Here is a 26,212-nt window from a genome sequence, read left to right as displayed (position 1 = left end):
TGGGCAGATTATGAAGCCCAAGTACCGGTCCCTGTCCTACCCATTCCTGTTGCCAAAATCTCAGCAAACTGCTAACGAGTTGAAGTATCAGGTGCCTGAGTCCGTTCATGCCACAGTCCAGGTGGGTGTTCGTGGTCTCCAGCTCACCTACTCCTTATAGGGCTTGTTTTGGATCTTTCCCGCGGGAAGTGTCAATGCCTGACAGACCCTCTGCAGAACTTGAAAATATAAAATGAAAAACTCTTGTTGAATTTAACTCACAGCATAGGTGGTCAGCTCCTCAGTTACAATAAAATAATGCAACTCTTGCAGTAGAGATGCATTAATTTATACCTCCACCTCTGAGATAAGAGGACCGAGCTGTATGCGGTATACTCAAGTTGTGGGAACACCATGACTTTGTATAGCTGCGTAATTTTCTATTTTGTTTTCTGCTGCTCTTCTTCTAATGCCTAACATTTGGGTTTTATGCTTTGGGCAGGCCTGATGGGTTGAGGCTGCCCACTGAGTATTTATCCCAGATCTTAGAGCAGTCTACCAGGCCCCCGACGCCTCGCTCAGACGGGTAGTGGTCAGCTAGAGCCCAGCATTAAGCGGAGGCTTGGGGCTGTTGCTTTCTGCATTGAATTTCATCTGCATTTTATTATGCAGCTGCTCAGCCCTGTGGGTCCTCTGCAGTTCTGCACAGTCAGCCCACAGTCTCGTTTGTGACAATCATCCTCGGTCATAATTGCCAAGATACCGATATTTAAAAACCTGGTTAGCTATATTGAGCGCGTATATTGAATACTACTGTTACCCAACAGAAACGTGGACTTGTTGAAGAACACAAAGTCAAAATAGTTATGCTGAAGCAGCAAAACAATTGTGTGTCTCTGTGGATGAAAGATGTACGAAATAAGAGCAATTAGACCAAAACCAGGGAAAAACGCATGCCTTTGCTCTTCGTAAGGAGTGGTCCACCCAGATGACAGCACCGCTTGGGGAAGCTTAGTGTAACGAGATGCATTTTTCTGGGTTTGTGGGTTGCCAGGGCATTGTCTGCTCCTCCCCGCATGGTGCGAGGGATGGCCAGCACAGGGATCTTGTGTCATGGGTCTCGGGCGTTTTACATCAGCCTCCAGAACAATGCTCGCAGCTTGTTGAGAAATAGTCTCGCTCCGGGCATCATCATGTTTCCCTGTGGCTGTAAATGCCTCCCCGGCTGCGTTCGTGACCCCAGCTTTTTGGGAAATTTTGTTCTCATGGAAGTGAGGGGGCTTGTGCCCCCTGAGCGCGCTCTAACCGTAAGATAAGCCTCAACTTCTAAATCGTGGCGTTTGCTGTAGCAAAAAGTTAAGCTCTACTGATTACAGAACTGGAAGCGGTTCCCAAAGGAGAAACTAAACTGAGCACAGCCTAGGTCCGACTTTCCCTCAGTCCGTACTGCAGAGCTGCTGGCTCAGGGCATCAGCCCGTGGGAGAGGAGGATGAAGCTCGGACGGGGACTGCTAAATGCCGCAAACACCAGTGCTGAGCGATGGGTGAGCTGTTCGAAAACTAGCCTTGTCACGGCATTGTTGGGGCATTGCAAATAACTGATACATTCCAGGAAATGAGGGGCTGTTCTCAGCGATGCCATAAACAGCGAAAAGAGAGCAGGTTTGTCTTGTAAATTATTCATCTGAAACTACCTTGCTCATTTCTAATTTATGTCAAATTGCAGCTTTTAGAGACCTGTCAGGGTAGCCCAGCCCTGCACATAGCCAGATAAATAAAACTATATGATATTAGGCTGAAAACATGTTGCCCTGCAATCTACCAGCCTTCCCGGTATGAGGGAAGACTGGGGGAAGAGTTTTTGCCACCCCAAGCACGGTGGAAGCGGTGAGGGTAGCTCCTCTGCCCCTTGGCCCCAGGCTGCTTGCAGCTGATTTATGATCTCTGGGTGATCTCCTTGAGCTCCGAGGCGTGGTTTTGCATGCACGTACTATAATTTTGGCTGTCTCCTCCATAACGCTCACAATGGCCTGGTTTCCATCGATCCCCGCGTGACACAAGTGCCCTGAGCATCCCTGAAGTCCCCGCGACGGGTCGGTGAGGGGCTCAATCTCTCCTCCTGATGAAGGTTTCGGATTTGGCTGCTGCAGGAGGTGGGGAGAGGGCAGGACACCCGCAGCCTGGATCTGAACCCCCCTTCCTCCCGGTTGCCTTTTTCTGGAGCTCCCGAGGTGTGCGTCAGGGTGTCCCTGCGTGGCTTCTCCTTTCCCGCAGTCACAGGAACGTCAACCTCTTGCCTGTCCCCTATATTAGTTTCGGACCAGAGGGCTGCCGCTGCTCACGTCTCCTTTCAGTGGTACAGTCCAGCGCAGAAATGAGCAGATACCCTAAAATCTTTCACCAACTTTTATACCCAGAAAAACTAGAGAAATACTGTTGTTGTTCCTGATATTGAATCCTTTGGCTGGCCAACAGCCAAACCGGCGTTATGCCCGTTTTGGTGCTGTATAGGGACTTTACAAGCAGAAGTTACCGCCCCGAGGTACAATCCAGCATCCAGTGACTGTCCTTGGCTGTGGGGTGATTGAAGAAAGTCTGGCTGCCGGTTTTCTTGTTTCTGAGCTTGTTTGCAAATCTGTCTTCAATTGTGGGCAGATCAGAGGAAGGGAACATACAAAGGATCTGTGGGGATTGCAGCGTTGCCGCAGGCACAAGCCACTGACCTGTCAGCAACAGATTTTGACCTCCTTGTACCATCTGGTTTTGCTCTCCTTTGTCAGAGGAGAGGAGCAGGAAAGTGTTTTCGGGAGGGTGGGGATAGCAGGAGCGGCACTGACAGGGGCTTTCCCCTGGGCAGGGAGGATGAATGCGGCGTGCGTGGGAAACGCCGTGGAGGTACGGGCTGGGAAGGAGGAAAGGAGCCTGTTGGCTCCACGGGTTGGTCAGACGTGGTCTCTCATCCTCTTTCGTTTGAACTTCTGGGCTTTGTTCGCAAGAGCAATGTGATTGCACGATGATTTTTTGCAAGAGTCAAATAGCTGTCTGCCAAAGGCAGTGCCAGGTTTTTTTCCATCTCTCTATTTCCATTCCAGAGTTTGCAGTTATCGGCCAAAGCCAGCGCTGCAAAAGATGTGACGTGGTGAGGCAATATCCAGTTCCTGATGTAAACGCAATGAAAATTTAATGCTCTGGCAACGGCTAATGTCCTTACCTCTTTGAAGTCTGCATGAGAGCTTGCATTGTTCAGGATTTATGCGCTAGCCCACAGCAAACATCAAATTTATTACCGTTGTATCGGTGAAAGAAGTTAAAGGGATGACAAGCCTGGCACAGCACTCGGCGCTGCTTTTGAGAGACTTGAGGGAGAGGAGAAGAAGGAGCATGGAGACACCAGCCCTGGTTCGTAGGGGCTGTGCTGGGCAGCGTGTGGCTTTTTCTCCCCAGCAAAATAGGTTGGGTTTGAACCAGCTCGCTTGGTTCAAAGGTATTTACCTTGACAGAAAAGGAGAGATGTCCAGAAGCGCGAGGTGAAACGTCAGCAATAAGGGAAGGCCTGTGCAGGAAACTTCTCGGTGTGTATTTGTCCTTGAGTGCCAGGGCTTCGTTTCCTCAAGGTGCGTGCCGCATCCGTGCGGTGCTGCCGTCGGTGGCCGCAGAGCCGCCAGCCTTGGTGGCCTCGTCCCGCCGTCTCCTCGCCTGTCTCTGTGGCTGCGGAGCTGCGCCGCGATCAGTGCTGGCCGCTGAAGTGGTCCAGGTTAAAAATAACTTTATTTTGAGGAGGTCCAAGCTGGAACAGCTTACGCCCCGTTCCGCTGCCCCAGCCAGCATCTTCTGACACCTTCCCTCCGCACGTGGACTTGAGGTGGTACCTGACGTGAGCGATTTGGGTGATGCTGAGCCAGCTTTTTAGGACAAGCCGTGACACGTCGTTCTGGGGTGAGGGTAGAGGGATGACGGTCGTGTAAGAGCGGGCAGCTTGGTGTGCGGAGGGAGCCGGGGTGCCGGCGTGCGGAGGGGTGAAGAGGAAGGCAGGGAAGGGCAGGTGGGTGACGTGCTGGGAAGCCGAGGTGCTGGAAAGGGATGGTCCTGAGTGATGGTTTTGTTGGGTCAGGTGGCATCGCTGGTTTGGAATAAACTTGTCTCCCAGCAGTAAAGTTGTCTTTCAAAGTGAGGGGCTTTGGTGCTGTCAGGTTCCCAATTCAGAAAAGGACGTTTATTCCTCGTTCCTGGCAGTTTCAGCTATTGCTGCTGTAAATGAGGGTAAATGTGGAAGTTACTTTGTTCAGTGCAGGGCTCAGCAGCTGATCTTCAAAAGAGAAGTGGCTCTTTGGAGCATGGACAAAGTTAACTATCAAAAAAACAAACAAAAAAAAGGATTAAATATCAGTACTTTGTACACTAGGAAGCTACAATCTGCAGCTTTCTGAAGTGCAATTCCAGACCGCGTTTGCTGGAGGTCCCCAGCCCACAGGGATGCACTTTGTGGCCCGGCTGCTCATCGCCAGCTGTGCCGGTGAAGGCGGAAGGGCTGCTTTCTGTTTTTCTGTCCTTATTAATGCAAATGGTGGAATTTTGTTCAGAAGCTCTGTCTGCCGTGGTGCTCGGTGGGGTTTCAGCAATGCCCGGGGCACGTGGGAGCACGCAGCCTTGGCTTCGCAAACCGAACGGGTGGTTAAAACCCTACGGGCACGAACAGCATCGCCTCGCGGAGGTTGATGCAAGCGAAGGGCGGCTGTTTGGGGACCAGCAAAGGCTGTGCTGGCCCTTGCATCCAGGGTAGCAACCTCGCTCGAGCATCGGCGACTGCGACGTTCAGTTCAGGAGGCTGCAGAGTGCTCCCTCCTGTTGGCCAAGTGAGCGGCCAAATAGGAGAGTTGCGGGATCTCTTTTTTTGGTGACCTGTGGGAGAGGGCTCCTTCTGTCCAGGTGGGGGAATTAGCTCAGGAGTCGTGCGCTGCTTAACAGCAATGTCCCTCAGTGCCACCTCCAGAGATGCTGTGGAGACCAGAGGATGGGTTTGGGTCAGGCGTGCAGCACCTGGACCGAAGGGCCAAATCGTTATCTACTAGTATACGACTGGTAATTAGCCCTCAAAAGTCCTCGGCCGTGCCACGGCCAGCAGCCTGCTTTGATGGTGGATGGTGATGACAAGGTGACAGCAGAGCTCGGGGTCAGGGTATCAGGGATGTCAAGGGGACAGGGAGAGTAACATGGAGCAAAGCAGAAGCTGGACACTGAGAATTAAAAGAAATCCATGGGAGGGATTTCCAGGGCAAAATGTTATTGAGCCCCGAAAGAGATCAGGATTTTGCAGGTACTGACGCACCCGTTTCACGGATCCTCAGCATTTGGATCTTGTCCTGTGTGTGACTGGCCCTGAGTGCTGGTATAATGGCTGTATTGGGATATTTTAAGGCTCTTGTTTCACCGTTTTTGTCTTGATAATGTTTAAAGACAGAGGCTAATCATGAGTAATTATTTCCCCTGAGCACGTACGCTGCCAACCCTTAATTAAAAACTACATTTCCATCTAGGAAAATGTCACTCAGGGCATAGCGTGGTTGCTTCTTGACTCAAAGCAGAGAAGTGGGAGATGCCGCAGCATCTCCGGCTGTCGGGGATGGGAAGCTGTCTGCTGTGGGCCTTGCTCAGCCTGCTCGAGAGCATGAACAAAGATTGTTTCTCATAGCGGTTTGGCTCTCTTGCACAAGAACTGCAGGAGACAGGGGGAGAACGTGCCCCAGGGATCTCGCAGTATCTACTTTAAATGTGGATTTCCAGTAAAAATTAATAAATAAGTGCGGGCAGCTGAACTGCTGTGAATTTTCAAAGTCGTATCATCCCAAATCGGATGGCTTGTGCAAGAATTTGGCAGAAGAAATAAATGACCTCGAGTGCTCAGGACAAAGACATGGCCTGCGTTATCAAACCGACTGTATAATTATGTGCTGCCTGTTTGTGGGAAAAATGCATTGCCCCAGCTGGAGACCAGCTTCTAAATACCGCTAGAGAGGAGATCACTGATTGGATGTGCGCCCCTAAAGCTTGGAAATTTAGGTGGTTTTAAAAGCAGTTTATCATAAAACCTTAAGCAAGAACATGCTGCTGGGCTGCTTCTATCACACCTAAAACTGCTCAGATGAGAGAGGACAGTAATGCAGCAACGGGTCAGGGCATTTATGTTTTCAATCAAAACATTATTAAGCATTAATACCATTTTTGAGCATCCTTTCTTCTTATTACAAATGCAGTATAAATTGTGAATGTTGCACGTATTACCTTATTCAGCGAAATCCTGACAGGCGACCAGTGCCGGGGAAGAGCATTGCCTCTTAAATAATTCAGTTGCAATGCTGTGCCGTCCTGGATGGGAGAGCGCTGAAGATGTTAATCTCTTGCTTTCCAGGTGATCCGTTCTGCTGCTGACTGGTCCGCTGGCATTAAATACCACGAGGAGTCCATCCACAATGCCTACGTCAACGTGATAGAAAACAGCAAGCACTACATATATATAGAAGTGAGTGGCAATGAGGGAAAGCAGGAGGGTCCTGATGCTCCGGGCATGGCTCGCAGCCGTCAGGAGGGTACTTCTGCTTCTCGAGGTTTGGTCTTAGTTTTTTATGCGTTTAGACACCTGTGGCTGTTAATACAGCATCTGCTCTGCCTTTTTGGGGCTGTTTCCATTGACTTCAGTGGTCTTTGGACCAGGTCGATGGGTACGTACCCTGACAGCCTTCTGACCATAAGGTGAAAAAAAGTAGACCTCTCCTTTATAAGCCTCTTTGCAAAATTTTCAGCAACTTTCATGGCCTGTGCAATAGTCTTCCTGTCCCCTCCGTGGCTTTGCAGCGTCCCCTGTGCGTGCCTGAAGCTGCCACTCACAGGGCTGATCTCGCATCTGTGCAGCCTTGAGCTGCAGGAATCTCCTGTGTCGGAGAGACTCTCAGTGCTGGCTGAATGGAGACGCTTATTCTCCTCTTTTTTTCTTTTTTTTAGCCTCTTGTTAGGATGTTCTTTATGTGAACTTTCTAAGGAGTGTGATTAATAAGGACTAATTCATTCCCTAAGTGAGCACAGAAACACACATCATATAATAATAATAATAAAAAAAGCATCAATTCAAATGGCACACCATTTGCCATTCAAATGGCAAACCCGGCTACCTGTAGTTGCTCTTGGTCTGAAATGAAGCATACAAATTTTTTTTTTGTTCATAGCTGGCAGTGTCTGACAGTAGCTTTGCTTGCTTTTCCTGCAGAACCAGTTTTTTATTAGCTGTGCTGATGACAAAGTTGTCTGGAACAAGATTGGCGATGCGATTGCTCAGAGGATTCTTAAAGCTCACAGGTAACCTGTTCTTAACAAGGGAATGAAAGTCTTCCAGGTGCATTTATATGGTGTGGTGTAAAATAATATCTTAATGGACACAACTGTACAATAGCTTTTCCAATGCAGAACTGATGCGGTCAAACATCTGCTTGCTTTTGCAGCCGTGAGACTCTTTAGTGGTTTCTTTGCAGCCAACGAGTGGTTTTCTGGACTTACCCTGATGCAAATGTATTTTTAACTCTGCGACTTGTTTAAAAGCGAGTCCTTTATACTCCAGTTCAGTGACACCTTTGCTCCATAGCCAACCAGTCTTGAATTGCGTGGCAAGGCAAGTCAATGGGTGAGAAGGCTGAACTGGGATTTGTGGCTGATTTAAGTTATCTATAGAGAGGATTGGCTTCAAATAAGGGAGGCAAACGCATTTCGAGGATGTGACTGCAGGGTTCAGCTATTGTTTGAACAACTTTTTCTGGTAAGTGCTGGAGGGTATTTACAACCTCCAGCCATTGCAAGGAGACCATCGTTCGCTCCTCGATGGATCAAATCCAACCATGGTTTAGACACTCCTTTTACTTCAGCATGCCTAACCCCATGTTAACATTAATACCACAGGTAGTCTCTTGTCTTTGCTTTGATCCTGGACAGCCTTGCTTAATGTTGCTCCCCTGGAGTCTCTCTTTAAGATACACGTATGTCATAGTCTACAGCTGTATCCTGGTCTTGCTGGGCTGATGTACAGAAAACTTTCTAAACTTCTTCCTTTCGTCTCTCATGTGCTTTTTCGCCAGGCATGGAGATGTTTCTTGCAATAATTATTTTTTCCGTATTATAGTTGTCCAGAGCTACGCAGGGGCTGCTTTCCCAGACGTGCTCTCTCCAGAGTCGCAGAAATTTCTCTCTCTTTCGCACTTGAGCATGGAGATTCCCACTCGGGTAAAGGCAACCAACCCGAGACAGACAGACAGACAGACACCGGGGTACGGGCAGTATCTGCAAGGCCACAGGAGCTGCCACGAGACAGGCTTTGTTCAGAGGCACCGTGGAAAGAGGAGCACAGTTTAAACCGGGAGAGCGTGGGTGTTATCAGCTGTGCCATTAACAACAGGGCAGGGTAACAGGGTGGAGTTGCCGGTAACCTGTGAGCTGCAGTGCATAGCCCAAATAATGGAAATGAACTAAGGATGAAAAGATGGGGTGGATTTTCTCACCCGGGGTAAACGAGGAGCGGTGCCAGCGCTGCTGGGAATGGCATTGCTGGTGTTTGCATTGCACCCTCGAGGCTCGCAGGCGGTTGGACGTGGCATCTCTGTGCCGGTCGGTGTCCACCTGGAAAGCTCCTCCGGATTGCCTTTCCTGCTTTTGGGAACCGATTGCGCCACCGGCCCTTTGCATCGGTTGCCTGCTTTTAGCGATGCTACTGAGGAAGTAGCAAATTCTCCAGGTAATCTGCTAAGATTTTTCCTCTTACATAAAATTTATATAAAGGGTGGCATTCCATCCAGGCATCTAAAAGTCTAGTACCAAAGGGAATTGCACAAATTCTTCAGTGACCCCTTTTCAGATGTCATGCTCGCTTCTGTATTACTCCAATTTTATGCCAATAGTGTGCCAGCTTAATGTCGGTGATTCCTAACAGAATATAAGATTCAAATTCTGCACACTCCAGAGTGCTCGGCATTGCCTAAGATTAAAAGTAAATTCAGACCTAAATGGATTGTATCATAATGCTTATGTTGCAAATTGACCCAGGAAAACAGATGTTTAATTATAAATTAAGTTCTTCAGTTAAGCTTGTACGCTTCTCACTCTTCTAAACTAAGTATTTTCTACCGATGTAATTAATAATGTTCTTTTCTTGGTTTCCTCTTTTTTTCATGGGTGGCTCTCTAACTAGTTTAGTAAACACTGGGCTTAGACAAACAAGCTGCTTTTGGGGGAATGCTTTTGTTGGTAGATCTTTTTCATGAAACAAACAGGCTTAGTTTCAAAGTCTCTTGTTGTGTACCGGTAAGACCTCATTAACTGTTTCTGAGGTCTGCTGTCAGACTAAAGCTAGTTTACAGTGCCTAGCACAGCTATAAAGAAGCACTGGTTGAAATTAAAGAAACACAGGTCCTCACCGTCTCCCTCCCAGCTCAGACGAGACCCCAGTTCTTCACAACTCCAAATCCACAGGCAGGGCTTCCCCGAGGAAGAAATACTTTTAACAAAAACTGCAGACTGGCTTATCTTCAGACTGCTCCTGAAATGGTTTTTCCTGATTAAACTGTGTTTGCCATCTAGTGGCAGCACCCTTCAATGGACCATCCTCCTCCTCCTCCTCCTCTGGGGTGCAGGGCAGGGGATTGCCAGCACCCAGGGGTGCCTGGAAAGCGCTGGCAGAGCAAATCCATCTGGCTTTTGTCAGCAACGAAAACCCAAAGGTGGGCTTTAAGAAAAGCCCCAAGCAGTGCCACAGCTGTAGCTTTTGTTCTGAATGGGATCACAGTTAGGGTATGGTTTAGTTTGGGGGAACTCTGGAACTGAGTTTTTGTGGGTTGTGATGTATCAGTGAAATACTTGCCTTCCTTGAATGATCCATGTTTTGCTTGTGCCCTGAGCTTTTTCCACCTTCTGTGATGTTTCTGACTTCTAAAAACCAGGGTGCAGTGGAAATGTCGGGTTAGATTTCGGGTTTCTGCCTGCGATAGCTCTGTGATCTTTGCTGTGCTCTGCCAGGCAGTTGTACACACCGGTCTGCACCAGTAGCCGTGTGACTGGGCTGTCGGGGTGCTCAAACGAACTTTTATAGTGGCAGACACAATCTGCAAAATAATTAGCCTGCCCTTGAACTTCAGTGAAAACGTGTTTCTTTTCTTTTAGCTTCTTTTGTTGTCTGCCGAGAGTAAATTATTCCTTCTCCTCCTGAAGGTTTGAGCACTCGCTGAAGTACTAATGACAGGTGATGAAGACCTGAAACTGGAAATATGTTTCACACTTTGCTCCCTTAAAATTTGTGATGTAGCCTTGGATGGAAACCAAGTCGGGTCAGCACAGGGAAAGTGAAACCGAGGGGACTTCACTTTGTACGAAGCTGTAACATTTGCGGGCTAATATTCCCCCAAACTATGATTTCAGGGAAAACAAGCGTTTCCGAGTATACGTGGTGATCCCGCTGCTGCCTGGGTTTGAAGGAGACATTTCGACGGGCGGAGGGAACGCGCTGCAGGCCATAATGCACTTCAACTACAGGTACCGCAGGCGGCCCCGCTGCCGGAGACCTCCCTGGTCCCGGGGGTGCCGTCAGCGTGGCGTCCCGTCAGATGTCCGCACGAGCAGGGAGCGTTGGGAAAAGGAGAAGAAAACTGTTTGTCTAACTTCCACTTAGTACTTTAGCTCATTTATTCGCTAGCCGTGGGGTTTGCGTTAGGAGGTGAGGCGATGCTCGCCGAGCGGGGAATTACGGTGGGTAAAGCCCGGTGCTCTCCGTGGTGAAATCCCTCTGCCCTGGCGCGGAGGGTCCCCCGATCCTTTATGCAAATCCCGCAATTCCTGGCTCCTCAGCCGCTCCCCGCATGCGGCGTAACGCTGCCAACTGCATTCGCTTTCCTTTTAGCTCATCAAATCAGGACTTACTCGCCCTCCTGTTTGACGGTCGTGCTTTTCTTCGGGCGCTTACCGCAGCTTTTACTGCGGTTCCTCCCGGCAGCGTCCCCATCGCCGCTGCGGCCGGGGCGGGAGCGCGCAGCCCGGTGGGTTCGTTAGCTGGGCTTTGTCTCCAAATCTGCTTTTTCGGCCGATGCTTTGCCTGGCTCTGCCCGTCAGCAACGCTGCCTTTCTCCGGTGTGGTTCCCCCGCTCCGGGATGGATGGATGGTTTTGGGGGTCCTTGCAACACGGCAGGTCTCATGGGAAGGACCGAGACGCAGCGGTGCCCAGGTAGCCCGGCGCTGGGAACGGGCTGTAGAGGAAGGCAAAATGGCCCAAGGCGAGCTGGTTTTACTGGAAAGCTGCTGTGTTATGGCATGGCCAAGGGCGCAGTCGGTCTGCAGAGACTACTGCTGCCTCCGGAGTGAAACCTCCCTTGTCTGCTGGTCTGCAGGGGTCCTACTGCACTTCCAGAAGGACGAGCGGGACAGGAGACACAAGCAGAAGGAAAGCAGCACGTCTCCCTAACCGGGCCCTTCTGCCTGAGCTTTCTTCTGCAAGGGCAACCATAGGTCTTAAGAAATTGCCCATGGGTTGGTTTTTGGTGGTTTTTTTTGAATGAGATGCCGGCTGTGGCTTTTCCAGTCGGGCCATAACCACGCAAACTCCCTGACCTGGTGTTCTGTACACGTTGACTTTTTTTTCTTGATGTGATTTCACATCCAGACCTGTGGCACAGACGGTAGCAGCCCTGCTTTTGTAACACATTTATCATCATTGTGGTGTGCTCTAGAATGCAAAAATGCTCCCCAGCCCCTATGTGGACTGGTACGAGCTCCTTCAGGAAATGAGCAGTCCTCGGTATATCAACAGTCGCTTGGGAAAAATGTGTGCTCTGGAAGCACCGTGTTTCTTCTGCCTGCATGGGGTATTTAAAAGGCATCTGTGTTTGCAATTTACCTCGCCCGGTTCTGCTGCAGCATATGCCATTGCCTCGAGTGGCGGTGGTGCTGACAGCTGCCTACCTTCTTTCCAGGACCATGTGCCGAGGAGAAAACTCAATCCTGGGCCAGCTGAAGACAGAGAGTAAGAGCTTTATTCTTCTCCTCTGTGTTGTTTAGTCTTGGGATGCTGCTGTCCGATGGATACGTCTATAACGCATAAATCAGCTCCTCTAGCTTCTTATTAACGTGGGCTTGCCGTGGCTGAGGGGTTCGGGGGGGACTGGGACATCTCGCAGCATCGTGTGCGAGAGGCTGGTGGGGCTGCGAGCGACCTCCTCCTCTGCCGACATCCCGTGGCGAGGTCTGTCGGGTCACGCCAGCCCTGTCCCGGTTGTCAGACTTCTGCACTTGGATGCAGCCCGGATCCGGAGGAGGGGAGAGCCCCAGGGAGGAGCACGGCGTGATTGCAGCTGCTCGGGATCATGTTATTTGGAAAATGTCCTGAGCAGGGTCACGCTTCTGGGAGCGAGGAGCCCTCAGCCTCCCCCCCCGCCCCGTGAATCCCACCCTGGGTTTGTTTCTGGAAGCTGATGAACGCGGAGAGGAAAAACCTGCCAAAGCAGGACGCTGTTTCGGAGTTGCTTCCTCGCCATGAGGATGCCTGCTTGAATTTGCTCTGCTGGGAATCAGGGCACCGTGAAAACCCACGTGTCACAAATACCAGGGGCGTACATAATGCCTCATTCGTTCTAGGTCTTTGTGTAAATCTGAACTGCAGACAAGTGCATTAGGACCTGTTTTCCATAATGGGCATGGACAAAACACCTGCTTCAGCCTCCTTTCTGCAGCATCTGCAGAAGAACAGTCGTATGGTCCAGTTATTTTAAGATGTTCGGATCAGTGGTGAAAACTTGCGTGCTGCACAAGGGAGATTGGGGTCGTTTCTCACCAAAGTGGAAGTATCTGAGCAGGCAGTGGATCAGGGCAGCGCAGAGAGCCCACGGGCAGCTTTTAAAGCCTATTTTTAAGGAAACTTATTTCCATTATCTGTTTGTTTATTATTTTTTTAAAATGTCAAGAAATGAACTGTTATTCATATGGGTCTTTTACAGAAAGAGGGTCTTTTCTCTTTCTTCTCTCTTCCACCTCCCTCATCCCATCGGTTTTGTTCTCTTTTAATTTTCAGTTGGAGATAAGTGGATAAACTACATCTCGTTCTGTGGACTTCGAACATATGCAGAGCTGGAAGGAAAACTAGTCACAGAGCTCATCTACGTTCACAGCAAACTGCTTATTGCTGATGACAACACAGTTATAATCGGTGAGCGGGGGGCTTGCGGGAAGGGTTTGGACCACTCAATTATATCTGGATTAGTCCTTTTGCTTCTCTGGCCTGTACTCAGTGCAGGCTGCGGTGCCGTGTGCTTTTCTGTGTTGTGATTTCTTTCTTGTGAAATATTTTGCTGTTTGAAAAAACCAACAAAAAAACAAATTCATAAATTCATCAGGAAGGTAGGTAGGAGGGAGGAAAGGATTTGGAGGGCTGTCATTTAATTTGTTTTTCTAAAATGGTTTTAAATCTCTGTGTAACAGTGAAGAGAATCCCAGTGCAGGGAATATTGTCCATCTGTCTTGTATCAAACTCCGCTCTAGCAGGAAGACTTGTGAGACTTGTCATCTGTTCCTTAAAGAACAGAATGTGCCGTAAAATTTGGAAGGCTTGGACAACATGTGTCATTTATCAGCTTCATTTCCTAAGAATGGGGAAATATGTTATAACAAGTAATAGATATCATTTCATCCATTTCTGTTACCATATTTATTATGAGATCATGAAGCAAAATCAACAGACTTCAGGCTCAGAGTTCTGCATCACAGCAGAAAAGCAGAATTTTAGCCTGTTTCTTTAAAGAAACCCTTTTTGATCTGCTAAATCAGCAACGAAAACTTTGCCAAAGAATAACTTAATACTAGATTTTGCAAGACTCAAAATACTCCCCTCCTTCAAAGCAGCAGTTCAGCCTGTAGTCTCGGATGACCTGAGGTTAGGTTTGCTCCTCTGTTACCCTCTCAGGGGTCAGATCCTGTCTCCAGTATGCGGAGCAGCCCGAAGGTGGTTTTAATATCACAGCAGGAGCAGTGTCGTTGCAACTGTGATGGTCTGGGGGCCTGAGACAGATCTTAATTTCTATTTTCTATACCTGTAAGCCTGAGGACAGATTTTTATACAGCGTGTGCATCCGTGCTGGCTGGTGAGGTGATAGGGAGCCACTGTCATCCCTTTTCTACCCAAGAAAGAGATGGTGCATGGAAATAAAATGCTAATGGGGCCACTGTGCAGGAGAGGGAGGTGAAAGGACGGAGAAGGGCTTGGCTCGTTCTTCCTCTGGAGGCGGTAGCTCCCTTTGAGTTAATTCAGTCACTGGGAAGGCTAAATGTCTAACTAGTGCCTGGGAGTCTCTTACAGGGCAGGGAGATGCATCTGGAGATTTTTTTTTTGTTGTTTGGTCACTTCTGTGGGTTAATGACCTGATGACTTGCTATTGCAGTTCCCTTGGAGCTGCGGTGTCCCCCATCCCTTGCCTTCTGCGGGCTGCGTGGGCCAGAGAAACCCTTTTGGGGGATAAAAGCTCAGCTGGTCTCGAGCAACGCTGCGGGTGTCAGACCCTGCCCGGCACAAGCAGGCTGGGGAGCTCCCACCGCCGTGCACGGTCAGGGCTGGAGCTGCCACGCTGAGCCCAAGCGCGCCCAAACCCTTACAGGAGTGGGTGCGTTTTGGAGAGGAACCCCCCCCCCCCCCCCCAAAAAAAAGGCACAGAGCTGCGCAGTAGAAATGCAACAGGGGGAAACGTCTGCTGCCCTCCAGCAGCTTTGTCGGGGACCGAAGCGGTTGTTTCGCAGGGTGCGAGCAAGGAGCTGTACACAGGACACCCGTGGGTCCCACCGCCGGGGAAGGTGTCCCCCCCGCACCCCTCTGGAAAGCACCCTTTTCCTTTCGGGGGTTTGGCTTTTACGCGGCGTTGCGGTAGTGCTGCAGCAAGCACAGGGCAAGGAGCGGAGCAGAAACATCTCCCGTGGTCGGAAGGTCCCCCAGAGCTCTGGGGTCTGCTGCTGCGTTAGCAGGGACGGTGCCTGAGCTCTTGCGTCTGCGGACACAAAAGCATGGTCCTGGCAGGACGGGAGGGTCTGGGTCTTGGTTACCCACAGCGAGGAGATGACGTCCTTCTGCCTAGATCGCCCTCCCCAAAACCCCTACCTTCCAAATGCAAATGAAAAACTTCCCCTCTTCTTACCTCCACTTGAAGGTAAGAGCGGATTTACCCATGGAGCCCATCCTGCGTCAGGTAACTTGGTATCCAAACCAGATGCAGTTGGGGCCTTTGAAAGCTGCGGCATCCTTCAGCAAAAGCGTCTGGGAAGTTACGGAGAGAGTAAACTTTGCAAACGTTGGCCTGGGCTTGGCTGTGATTTAACCTTCTTCCAAGCCTGGAGCTTTTGAAGCCTGCAAAAATGAGGGTGGGGTTTTTTTCCCTCCCCCAAATCCTGGCTCTCAGGGTTTGTGTTTCCATAAGGAAGCTCTCCGGTCAGGGTTTTACCTAGCGAAGCCATAGACGGTCCCCCGTGGAGACGAGGGATGCAGAGGGCCCGGGGGGCAGTGGGTGGTGATGGAGGGCACGCAGGAGCGTCTCGCGTGGCGGCGGTGCATTGCCGGTGCTTCGTTTTCCCCTTTGCCAGGCTCTGCCAACATCAACGACCGCAGCATGCTGGGGAAGCGGGACAGCGAGATGGCCGTCATCGTGCAGGACACCGAGACCGTCCCCTCCGTGATGGACGGGGAGGACTACGGCGCCGGGAAGTTTGCCCAATCCCTCCGGCTGCGGTGCTTCAGGTGGGATGCACGGGGCTGGGCGAGCGCGGGCGGCGAGCGGGGATGCAGGCGGCGCTGGCTCGGGCTTACGCCTGCCCGGAGCCTTTCAAACCAGCGGGGCTGCTGCTGCCTGCTCAGGTTTAGCATTGCCTGGCCTGAATTTAGCCCAGAGTTTTGCTGCTGTTCCGTTGGCGTTAGCCTTTCTCACGCCGCTCCTGTCCTCAGCTCGGCAGCTTGACTTACAAATAGTTTTGCTCCAGGATTTCGCTAGGCGAGCTCGTAAACAAGACAGTGATATTTTGCCTCCAGATCCTGTTTTCACACTCTCTCAATTTTGGATGGCGCTGTCTCTAATGGAAGTTTCCTCACTTGGAGCAGCCATCTGGCCCACAACACGGCCGTTTTTTCATTAAGACCTTTTTCTTTTTTCTTTTTTTTCCCCAACCCTGTTTCCCATCTGGACAGTTATTGCACAGAAAAAAAAAAAAAAAAAAAAAAAAGAGAAACTTGGGCAACATTAAGGCTGACAGACTATTGCAGGGAATGGGAGCAGGAGGGTGCTGGGAGCACGCAGGGTTTGGCAAGTCCCAAGGAAACTTTTCCTCCCCTACATTTCTCAAGAGGGGGAGTGCCCGGTGCTTCAGCCTCCGTGAGCATCAATCCCTTTGTCTTCTCAGGGTTGTCCTTGGCGGCTCCGATCTCAGTCCGGAACATCAGGATCCCGTCTGTGACAAATTCTTCAAGGAGGTGTGGATTTCTACGGCAGCCCGCAATGCCACCATCTTCGACAAGGTGAGGGACACGGTGCCTTTCTCCTCCCTCCTTCCCACGTGGCAGCAGCAGATGCCGACGGGAGAAGCAGCACGGGGAAAGCAAGGGCAGCAGGTCCAGCGCCTGGGGCTGGACCTTCAGAGGTGCTTTGAAGGAACGAGTAGCGTCAGATGGAAGAGCTGTGAAAAAGAAACTGGAATTTGTGCATCCTCAAAGTGAGACAGTGGCCCAGGAAGGCAGCAGTTCTGATTTCTCCTTTTGGGTTTTTTTTTGTATCAGATATAGCTGCGGTGAATGGCTGTGGTGACTTAGTGTTTTTAGCTGGCTGTAGCGTAACTGGAGTAGAATCAAATTTTACTTCTGGTTTCTAATGAGCTTTTGCAGTGATCAGAAAAAGCCCTGGAGCTTCCCCTCTGCCTGCTCCAGCCGTATCACAGATAGGCACGTACGTCTTCCCTCCCCGTTCTTCAGGCTGTTAATTAAGTCACTCCCATCCCGGGGAATTTGTATTAGATGTTTTGGTCTTTCTTGGGAGCTCTGCATTGCAGTATTTCCCCGGCACTGACACGCCACTTCTCGTTTCTGTTTTGATCAGGTTTTTCGGTGCCTTCCCAGTGACCAGGTGAATAATTTAACCCAACTGCGTGATTTCATCAACAAGCCCAAATTAGCGAACGATGATCCTGCGAAAGCTGCAGAAGAATTAAAAAAGATTCGTGGGTTTTTAGTACAATTCCCCTTTCGTTTTCTGGAGGAAGAGTACTTGCTTCCCTCCGTCGGAACAAAGGAGTCCATGGTACCCATGGAGGTTTGGACTTAAGAAGATGCAGGCTGCTTTACGTTTTAAAGCCTGGTTCTCTAGAGACAAGCTGATGAACGATACGGGATTTCAGAAAGCTTTTTATTGCTAAGGGAGGCGAAAAAGATCTCCACCAAGCTAATGTGCCTTTCTTAGGGATTTTGGTGGAGGAACTTGAAGCAAATTGACACTAGCAAAGGAGGGGAGCAGAAAGACTTGGAAATTATGGCAAATGAGAAGTTTAACCTCTGAAGGAGTTACTGCTTAAGGCATGTTCTGAGCACCTAAAGGATGCAGGCCACTTCCTAGGACAGGAAACAAATTCCAATCGATGTTGTTACTACTGCCAGCTGTATATTGTGGTTGCGTACGTACTGTGATCCTGCTGTGGCTGCGCAGGAGCCGCGGGCTGCGTGTACTTCTAAGGCTTTTGGGTATCGGCACCTTGGCTCGCTGGAATCCCCCCATCTCACCCCGTTAGCTGCTCTGGCGCTGCCGGGAAGTGCTGCTTGGTGCTGCCTTGGGCTGTCCTACAGCTAGCCCAGTGTAGGTATTTCACTTCGTAAATGGAAACGGACTAACAATCTTGTATCAGAATCAGCATTTTGGTCACTTCTCCCCTCTGGGGGGGAAAAAAAAACCAACAGACTGTTTCTACCGTAGCTAGAGCAATCAGCAATCCTCATGCAGCGCGGCACTGCCGAGGTCTTGGCAAAGAGCAGCCTCGATGGAGCCGGAGTGCTGGACATCACTGGAGTTTGCTGGCCTTTACAGAAACGCAGCACGTCAGTTTGTTCAAACTGCATGAAGGCTTTCTTCAGGAGAGGATCAAAGTTTAAACTCAAGCCTTAGATCTCCAGAGCTTAAGGAAAGCAAGGCACTGCATGTGACGGGACAGAAACTTAAAAGCCAGCATGGGCCAAACAAAGCCCTGCGCTCCGGGTCCTCCATTCGTGCATTTCTATTGCAGTACATAGGTAGAACTTTCTTTCCATCTCTTTCCTCCCTATTTAAAAGAAGGGAAAGGCCATTAAGCTAGAGCTGACGCCATGCGCAAACTAAGCTGACGTGTCGCTTCGCGGTATGGGGTGAACGCAAGGGGGACGGGGAGCAGTTAGCAAAGCTTTGTCTCTGGTCTACTTTGTTATCAGACCAGCCACAACCTTGAGCTCAGTCATGCAGGATGTGTCTTCCCAAGCACAGGTAAAACTCAGCATGCTCAGTCCTGTTTTCCGTTTCTGTAAGACAGTTTCCAAAGCTGTTTTGCATCTCACTGTGCAGCGAAGCAGCAATTCGATTCAGCATCCCTGGGCAGAACACTACCACTCCCGGGTCGGGACCTCGCGTGGTGGGTGCTGTCCTGGGTCTTCCCTCCATCCTCCATCCTGCAATGAGCCGTGTCTCCCGATGTCACGTTCAGCTCCAACTGCGGTCCCGGGAGAGACGTTCCCCGGCAGGCAGCGGTGCCGTGTCCAACACTAAGAGATCAGACCGTTAGAAATGCCTAAGGGGGGGTCGGATCTGGAGAAGCGGGAGGCTGAGCTCCTCTGCTGCCGCTGCGTCCGGGGGGATCCCTTCGCTAGCTGGGTTTAACCCTGTGCCCAACTGTCCTTAGTCAAAAGACCAGGTGAACTGGTATTTACTTTAGTTCACAAGCAAGTTGGTTTTTTTTCTCCTTTTCTGGCTCTTCCAACAGTCTCACCTGTTTTTAATTGGAAAAGAATCACACTGGTTGCCTAGCTATCCCCAAAACATAGCTGGCACCACATTTTAGCTCATTGCCTTCTGCGTCTTCAGACCTGTAAATAGGCACCAGGTGGTTCTGTACCTGCTGCATCACCTGAGTAAGTAACAACCCCAGACGTTCCTCCAGGGCAGCCCGGGTCTCAGCCCCTTCCTACAGTTTTCACTGTTTTAAGCTCGTGTTTTGTAGATGCAGTTGCCAGTTAGACTCCTTTCTGGTTGGTACATCTGTGGTCTGGTTAGCCTGTTGGAAGTGCTTGTGCAGCATTTTATGCGATGACCTTTGGTCCAGGGGGTTGATGCTTTTAGCTGGCATGCTGTAAGCAGATAAGTATGTTTCCTTGATTTTTTTTTTTTCCCCTTAAAAAAATTGACCTGGGGTTACCCCCTGCAGAGCCAGAGCAATATGTGCCCTGACCGTTTGCAATCAAGAAGGATCAAAGGTGTCTTGTTATTTCATGTCAGTGCTAGTTCAGAGCTTTTCTCTCCTGATATGTTTTTAGCTGTTTTAGTTTGAACAAAGCTGCTAACTTTAAACAATTACAGCCTGTCAGAGAATCATTGTAAGTCACACGGATCTGTATTCATAGTTGAAAAGGAAGCATTCAACCCTGCTACACGTGAACCTTGAAGAAGTGCAAGACTCCTGTCATCTTCTAAGTGCTCTTATTGTCCCCGTCCTCATATTAGCAAAGATTCTTGTAATCGTTAAATTATCCTTATATTGTCTTTTAAGGTGGTAGGTAGCTAATTATTGGGGCTTCGTAACTCCAGTGGTGTTAAGTTCCCCTCTGCCAGGCTGCTTTGGGGAAAAACCTCCCAGGTTCTGCAACACTCAGCCTACCTACCATGTGATGGCTGCTGGTCCCAAGCGACACAGCAGAGCCACAGAGGAGAGACTTAGTTGACTGATTCGGTATGAAAAGGTGCTAATTAAGAAGGTCTTTCATTATTAAAGTAGCAGACGGGCCTCACATTTGGCTTCTGTCCGGGAGGGGGTTTCCCTCTGGGGGAACAGAGGAGCTGCGCTGAACATTCCCTTCCCTGCGTTGGTGCTAAATTCCCGATACCGGGAATTTAGTAGCATTCAAATGCAAGCAAGGTGTGCAAGGCAGCCTCGGCCCAGTGCAGAGAGCCCTGCATCCCCAGGACCCCCCCATGGATACAGCACTGCTCGCCCCAGACAGGTGATGGGGCTGGAGCCATTTCCAGTGAAGGCACGACTCTCGTTCGTACCCGCGGGCTGTGCTGTTCCTTGGGTCCTGTCAACAGGAGGTTTATTTCTTATATTAAGAAGCCTGTGAGGTTGAACACCTTGAGAGAGTTAATTTCTGCACCTAAACAATCACTACTTCTTAGTCCGTAATACCAGCGTGGGTTTATTTGTAATACCTTCAAACTGGAGAGGATCACTCGCAAATACACTGTACTGTAACAAGTGATGTGGATTCAAGCACTAGCAAACCCGGAAACATGAACTGTTTCTTGTGGCATTTATTTGTTAGAACTATAGGAAATGAGAACTTCTCCCAGGCTCAGACTTTATTTTGTAGTTCAACCTGAGTAGAACCCTTTTTTTTTTTTTCCCTTTAATTTATTCCTTAACTTTGAGAACTCACACTCCTTACCATATCTTTTTTAATAGTCTGATATTTTAAAATACATGTATTGTTGTATAGGTGTTGAACTGGATAAATGTTTCACTGTAAAGTTAATGCATGATTTCAAAGATGAAGGTTAAAGTGTCATCATATGTAAGAACTTTACTAAAAAGTAATTTGTAGGAGACCTACTCCAGTGCTCCATGGCAGATGCAAAGTGCTCGGCTCAGTTTCTGGTCCCTTGGTCTCAGTTTGTCGCCTGACTTGATGTGACCTTCGCTGGATTAAACCCCAGACACTCCATTTTCCTTTCTTTTGATCAGGTTTCACAACACGATTTCTCAATCCTGGTGCTGTCCCTGGGGGAGACCTCAGTGCAGGTTTTGCCTAGCTGGGACCCTGACATTAATAATTTACAATATCTTTATTCCTTCCAAGGAAACATCCATGTACAATCAAGCTCAGACATGGTTTGCTATTGTTATTTCAGTGTAACAAATCTTTCGTGCACTTACAGTTAGGACAGTCGGGGGGTTGTAATCTGTGCACAGAGGCTGCATTTGGGAGGATGTTTAAATGAATGGTCCTTCAGGTTAATGCCATTTCTTTCTCCTCCTGCCGAATGTAAAGACCCAAATCCACGCTGGTCTAAACTGACATACCTCCATCAGCTGCGGAGCTGCCGCACTGGTTTTCTGGCAGAAAGGACTTGGTCTGTAGGGCACGGTGGTGGTCGAGGTGAAGAAAGCAAGTGGTCTCCGGACCAGGTATATGGGTAGAGGTTAGCATCTCTTGGCTGGCCCACAAGACGTGAACGCAGTCTCGCATTTTGTGGCATTGTTTCAAACGGGCCATCCCTTCTGCACAGCTGAGATCCTGCTGAAACCAGGAGCTTTGCAGAATGGAGGTTTTAAACAAGGAGTGTAACGCCATGGCAGTGAATCGAGTCAAGCGTGCCAAATTAAGGTAGATCAAAGTGGAGCAGACCCACAAACTGTATGTCGACCACTGAATGCAATGATCCTCTTGGGGTTTCTCCTCCTCCTCTTTTTTTTTTTTTTTTTTCCTTTCTTCCCTGCCTGCTTTCTTGTTGTATTTTCCAGTATTTGTGATTATTATATTTTTAACCTCCCACTGTGTGTTCATAAAATCTCCTCCATGTAAATAATTCCAACTTACCAGACTCTTTCTTGACACTCGGGGAAACAAGAAAAAGTGTCGGAGGTCACAGTTCTGGGAATGTGGTTTTCTTCTAACTCGTGTCTCTAGCTAAACTGATCAACAAAAGGAGAGCTTCCACTTCAAGTGTGAGTGCAGGTCTCCGTGCGTCTCTACCTTCCGACGATGCAGTTGTGGACACTGAATATCCCTTCTGTGAAGGCTGCTGGAATTGTTTTGTATCCTTGTTTCTGCTAACGATCGCTTTCCACTCCGTTTGTATCTGGTAAATGAATGTGTATTAATGGACTGAAAATACAACTGATCATCATGTGTCAAAACATTTGGCTTTGGTCTCGTTTCTGCTTGCTTTGGGGACTGTGGCCGCATCCCGCTTGTGGGCTGACTTCTGCCCTTGCCTTGCGTTGGCAGTGCTGCCCCAGCAGCCACGATGTGATGGAAAAGGCCCAGGGTCACACTAAAAATGGCTAGACTTGAGTCATTTGGGTTTTCCTGGGAGAGAGAAATTGCTGAAGTGAAACAGCATAGAAACAGCAAATTGGACCTCTTAAATTAAGTAAATTAAAAACTCCTGTTTTAAAAGAGTTTTAATAATCCAAAGGCTTTATGAAAGGCACAGACAAAAATGGTCTGTCTCCAAAATAGAATTAACTTGCCACTGTCCCTTTTAACTTTCAGTAAAGGAAATTCGGCATAAAGAGAGGAAAAAGCAGATCACTCTTGTCCTCCAGGGGGAGAAGAGATGAATAAAGCATCAGTGGCATTTCCAAGCTCTCTCGCAAACTGAAAACATATTAACTTCTCTGTTTCTTATGTTTCATCTCCTTCCTCAAAAGCCAAAGGGCTCTCCGCATCTTCAGAACTTCCAGCTGCAATCTGCGCCCTCGATAAACACAATAAACCGAGATAGCAGAGCCGGAGCTTCGGGGCCGGGGGCGCGTCGGTACAAGGCAGGCGGCCGCTGATTGACACCGTCAGCTTCTGCTGCCGCTCCGACATCTCACAGCTAATTACATGCTTGCTGCATCCCGCTTAGGAGGTCTTGCGAGCGGCGATAAGAGCAAGCAGGAGCGATGCGGAGACGCGGCGGTGGCCGCTGGGCGCGGAGGCGCCGGCTGGCAGCGGCGCGGGCGCGGGGGGAACGCCGGGCGGCCGCAGCCGGGGCTGGCAGCCGTCGCTGGCTCCGTCTTGCCGGGCGCCGGTCGGTTTCTGTGCGAGCGGCGCGGGAGAGTCGTGGCATCTCAGGGCGAGCTTATCTCGGTGTGAAGTTAACGTGGAACTAGAAGTGGCGCTGAATCTAGGGAGTTTAGGTATCGGTCTGTAGGGCGGATGCTTTCCCTTTCCTATGGGATGTAGGGGCCCAACTGGAGGGTACTGTTGCTGCTTTTGCTGGTTTGCCTCTCCAACACATAGGCACGCAGCGCATTTACCGGGCACAACTTCACCCACATCCATCAGCCCATGAAAAACACAAGTGGACGCCAGCTTACGGGCTACAGCTGGCACGAGGCGCGCAGGGGAGGCAGGACCGCGCTGCCTCCGGCGAGGGCGATGGCAAAACTCCCTTTGACTTTCCTACGGCCAGAGCGTTCGCTTGATGAACGACTTGCAAAGCCTCTAATTTGATGGCTCCTCGCTGAGCAGAAATGCAGCCCACGCATACCCTGAACACAAAGCAACGGTGCCAGTATGTTTAATAGAACTGTTCTTTCCAGGATGGATTTCTTCAGCCGCTTTTGCATTGAGGCTGTTCCTGCCTCCTCTCACAGATCGGCTCCTCCATCGCTGATGTGTCCGCTGGCATGCTGCGCCGGAGGCTGGAGAAATCTTCTCCTCCACCCCAGCACCAAGCAGATCTGCTCTTTGGGCCTTCGTTAGCCATGCATTTATGCACCGAGCTCTCAATAACGTGTCAACTTTTTAATTAGTGCCAGCCTTTTACGTGTATGAAATTACTAATACTCTTCAGTTATTTTTGTAGAGGAGGAAATTAGGGAAGAAAGAAAGAAAAGGTTTTGTGAGACAGGTCTAAAGGCACGTGAAGAAACGTGAGGTTTCTTCTCACTGCCAAAAATCAATCTTTTAGTTTCCCTGCAATTGTGCCGGCTCTTCAGATTTTCAAGTACATCTCTGAAGCGCTGATGCAGTGGAGCGAAGGTTTTAAGAGCTTGAATCACAACAGCACTGAGAGTGAAATGCTCAATTTTTTTTATTGGAAAAATTAAAAGTGACAGTTTCAAAATTGGTTCCACTGCTCTGATTGATTACTCAGAATATTTAGCTCAAAATGATTATGGCAAGATTTTCTACTGAGGCTCGTGGCTGGGATGGAAATTAATTGGGGGGGGGGGGGGGAGTTCTTAAAAAAGAAATTATTCTGCAAAGGAAACTGTTTATGCCCAGAATCAGTGATGAGTAATCTCTCCATATTCAGCCTGATCTCAATAATTAAACATCCTGTGAGTTCCTATTTGAGGACAAAGGAGAGGAGGCCAGGGAGAGAGAGAGCGTTATCATGGCTTCACAGGTTTCTGTTATCTGGAGATTACTGGTGCCCAGCAGAAGAGATGGAGCCGTCCGCGTGCTGCTCAGGAGCTCTGTCGTGCCCTGCTGATGGCCTGTCCATACGGTACGGCCCTACTGGGAAACCTGGCCCACAACCTGGGCCGAGGGTTGTGCATTTAATGAGGCAGAGGAGTGCTGGAGTCCTGCTGGGGCAGATGCGCTGGAAGTCACCCCTCACCGGGGGGGGAGAAGCTGAAGGTGGTGTGGGCACAAGAGAAGTTCAGGTAAGAGCTGGTCCCACCTCTTCAGCTGGAGAAAGCACCAGGGCCAAGGTGTGCGGTGGTTGCACCAGGGCTTTGGCACCCATGGGCGCACCACGCTGTCCAGGCAGATGCCATCCCACCACCTTGGTCTTCAGCTTCTCTTATCCTTGCCAGGTCCTTGTACGCTGCCTTACGTTCCCGCAAAAGACACGGCTTAAAAGCAGGCGTGTCACACGGATGCTCCGGCGTGTCCAGGCGGATGGCGGCTCTCTTGCTCCAGGTCCTTCCCGGGACCAGCCGGGAGAGAGGGGACAGGCAGGCTGGGCTGTCACCCAGAGAGACGCCGATCTTCCCGGCTCCCTCCTGCCCACAGCTTTGGAACTCTGTCCTGCTCCTGGTGTGCTGCCTTTGGCATTTATCTGATTCCTCCAGTTTATCTCGCAAAACAGGCAGAAGTATTTATAGTCTCTTCTCTGGGTTGCCTTCCTTATTTCATTCTTTACCAACCAAGCCTCGGTAGACTCGCGGGCTGGAACGTGCACATTGTACGTCCAAGACAAACAGAAAATGTATCCTTCAGGAGAAGACTCAGTCTCTTTGCCTGGCATTGTTTAATTTCGACTTGAAAGATGGGTTTGAGACTTCAGATTTTGCAGGGGTTTTTTTACATTTCAGGATTTCATGTTTCAGCCATGCTTCCTCTTGAAATAGACGCATGGTTTATGAAATAAAATATAAAGCACTGTAACTTCAGAAATATGAACTAGATACTATATACAGGATTAATTTTAGGCAGAATTAATGGCTTGCTTTATACAGAAAACTCCTATTTTGGCCAGGATTAGATGTGGAACTGGGAAACTCCAGAAAGGAAGGCAGCTGGAGCCACAAGCCATGGACCAGCGCAGTACAGCGGTCAGAGGATGTTTGTCCTCGGGTGTCTCATGTCTTCTGCCCAGCAGATCCCAGGTGAACCCCATATATCTGTTAGGACTGTGTGTTGACCAGCACATACTGATGGGAAAGAGTATAGCAGATACTGGTAATTGGCTGGATGTAACCTGTGCATTTAATTACATGTAGGAATTTAAGCTATGTTTCCTTGGGGCCACACTGAAGTGCGATTTCACCGACAGGTCACTTTTAGGTAACATTCAACCTCACTCCTCTTGCGCTTGCCACAGCCGGAGGAGAACAGCTGCCCTGTCGAGGTGAGCGTAGGGATGCTGGGCTAAACTGGGCTGCAGCCTACAGCCCTCCGGGGACCGCGTGGTGGGAGGGAAGCGTCCGTCTCCGCACCCGCGGGGACTTGCCTTCCAATTTGGGTTAAACCTGCCATCGAGATGATGTTGGCCACGGCTGGGGACACACCGGAGGCCTGGAGGAGGCAGGAGCTCGGAGGACTTTTCCCTGGATGCTACTTCCCAGCTTGGTGGGGAGCCCCTGCTCTACCTCGCCCGCTCCATCCCAGCCCTTGCCTGCATCCCATCCCTCCCAGCACCAGGAGGGACAAGCTGGAGGCCTGATGCCACCCAGTAGAGACGCACAGGACAGCCGTGCATCCCCCAAACCGGTGCCCATGGCTGGAGGAGAGAGATGCTTTTC

The 26,212-nt window shown here is 49.8% G+C and overlaps 1 protein-coding gene across 3 annotated transcripts in view; it reads left to right on the top strand.

Moving 5' to 3' along the window:
- Positions 1 to 22,159, top strand: part of PLD1 (phospholipase D1) — a 67,301-nt gene extending 45,142 nt beyond the window's left edge. For 2 of the 3 annotated variants that reach the window (XM_030027727.2, XM_030027726.2), the window contains 9 exons: positions 8 to 121; positions 6,386 to 6,496; positions 7,238 to 7,326; positions 10,426 to 10,539; positions 11,971 to 12,020; positions 13,065 to 13,199; positions 15,614 to 15,767; positions 16,424 to 16,538; positions 17,113 to 22,159. In XM_030027727.2, coding sequence (XP_029883587.1) covers positions 8 to 121; positions 6,386 to 6,496; positions 7,238 to 7,326; positions 10,426 to 10,539; positions 11,971 to 12,020; positions 13,065 to 13,199; positions 15,614 to 15,767; positions 16,424 to 16,538; positions 17,113 to 17,337 — 1,107 coding nt within the window. In that variant the 3' untranslated portion in view covers positions 17,338 to 22,159. The other variant, XM_030027728.2, reaches the window with a different exon arrangement.
- Positions 22,160 to 26,212: the final 4,053 nt, after the last annotated feature.

Source organism: Aquila chrysaetos, chromosome 10 (assembly GCF_900496995.4).
Source record: "Aquila chrysaetos chrysaetos chromosome 10, bAquChr1.4, whole genome shotgun sequence".
Taxonomy (NCBI): domain Eukaryota; kingdom Metazoa; phylum Chordata; class Aves; order Accipitriformes; family Accipitridae; genus Aquila; species Aquila chrysaetos.
This window is presented reverse-complemented; position numbering and strand designations above follow the sequence as displayed.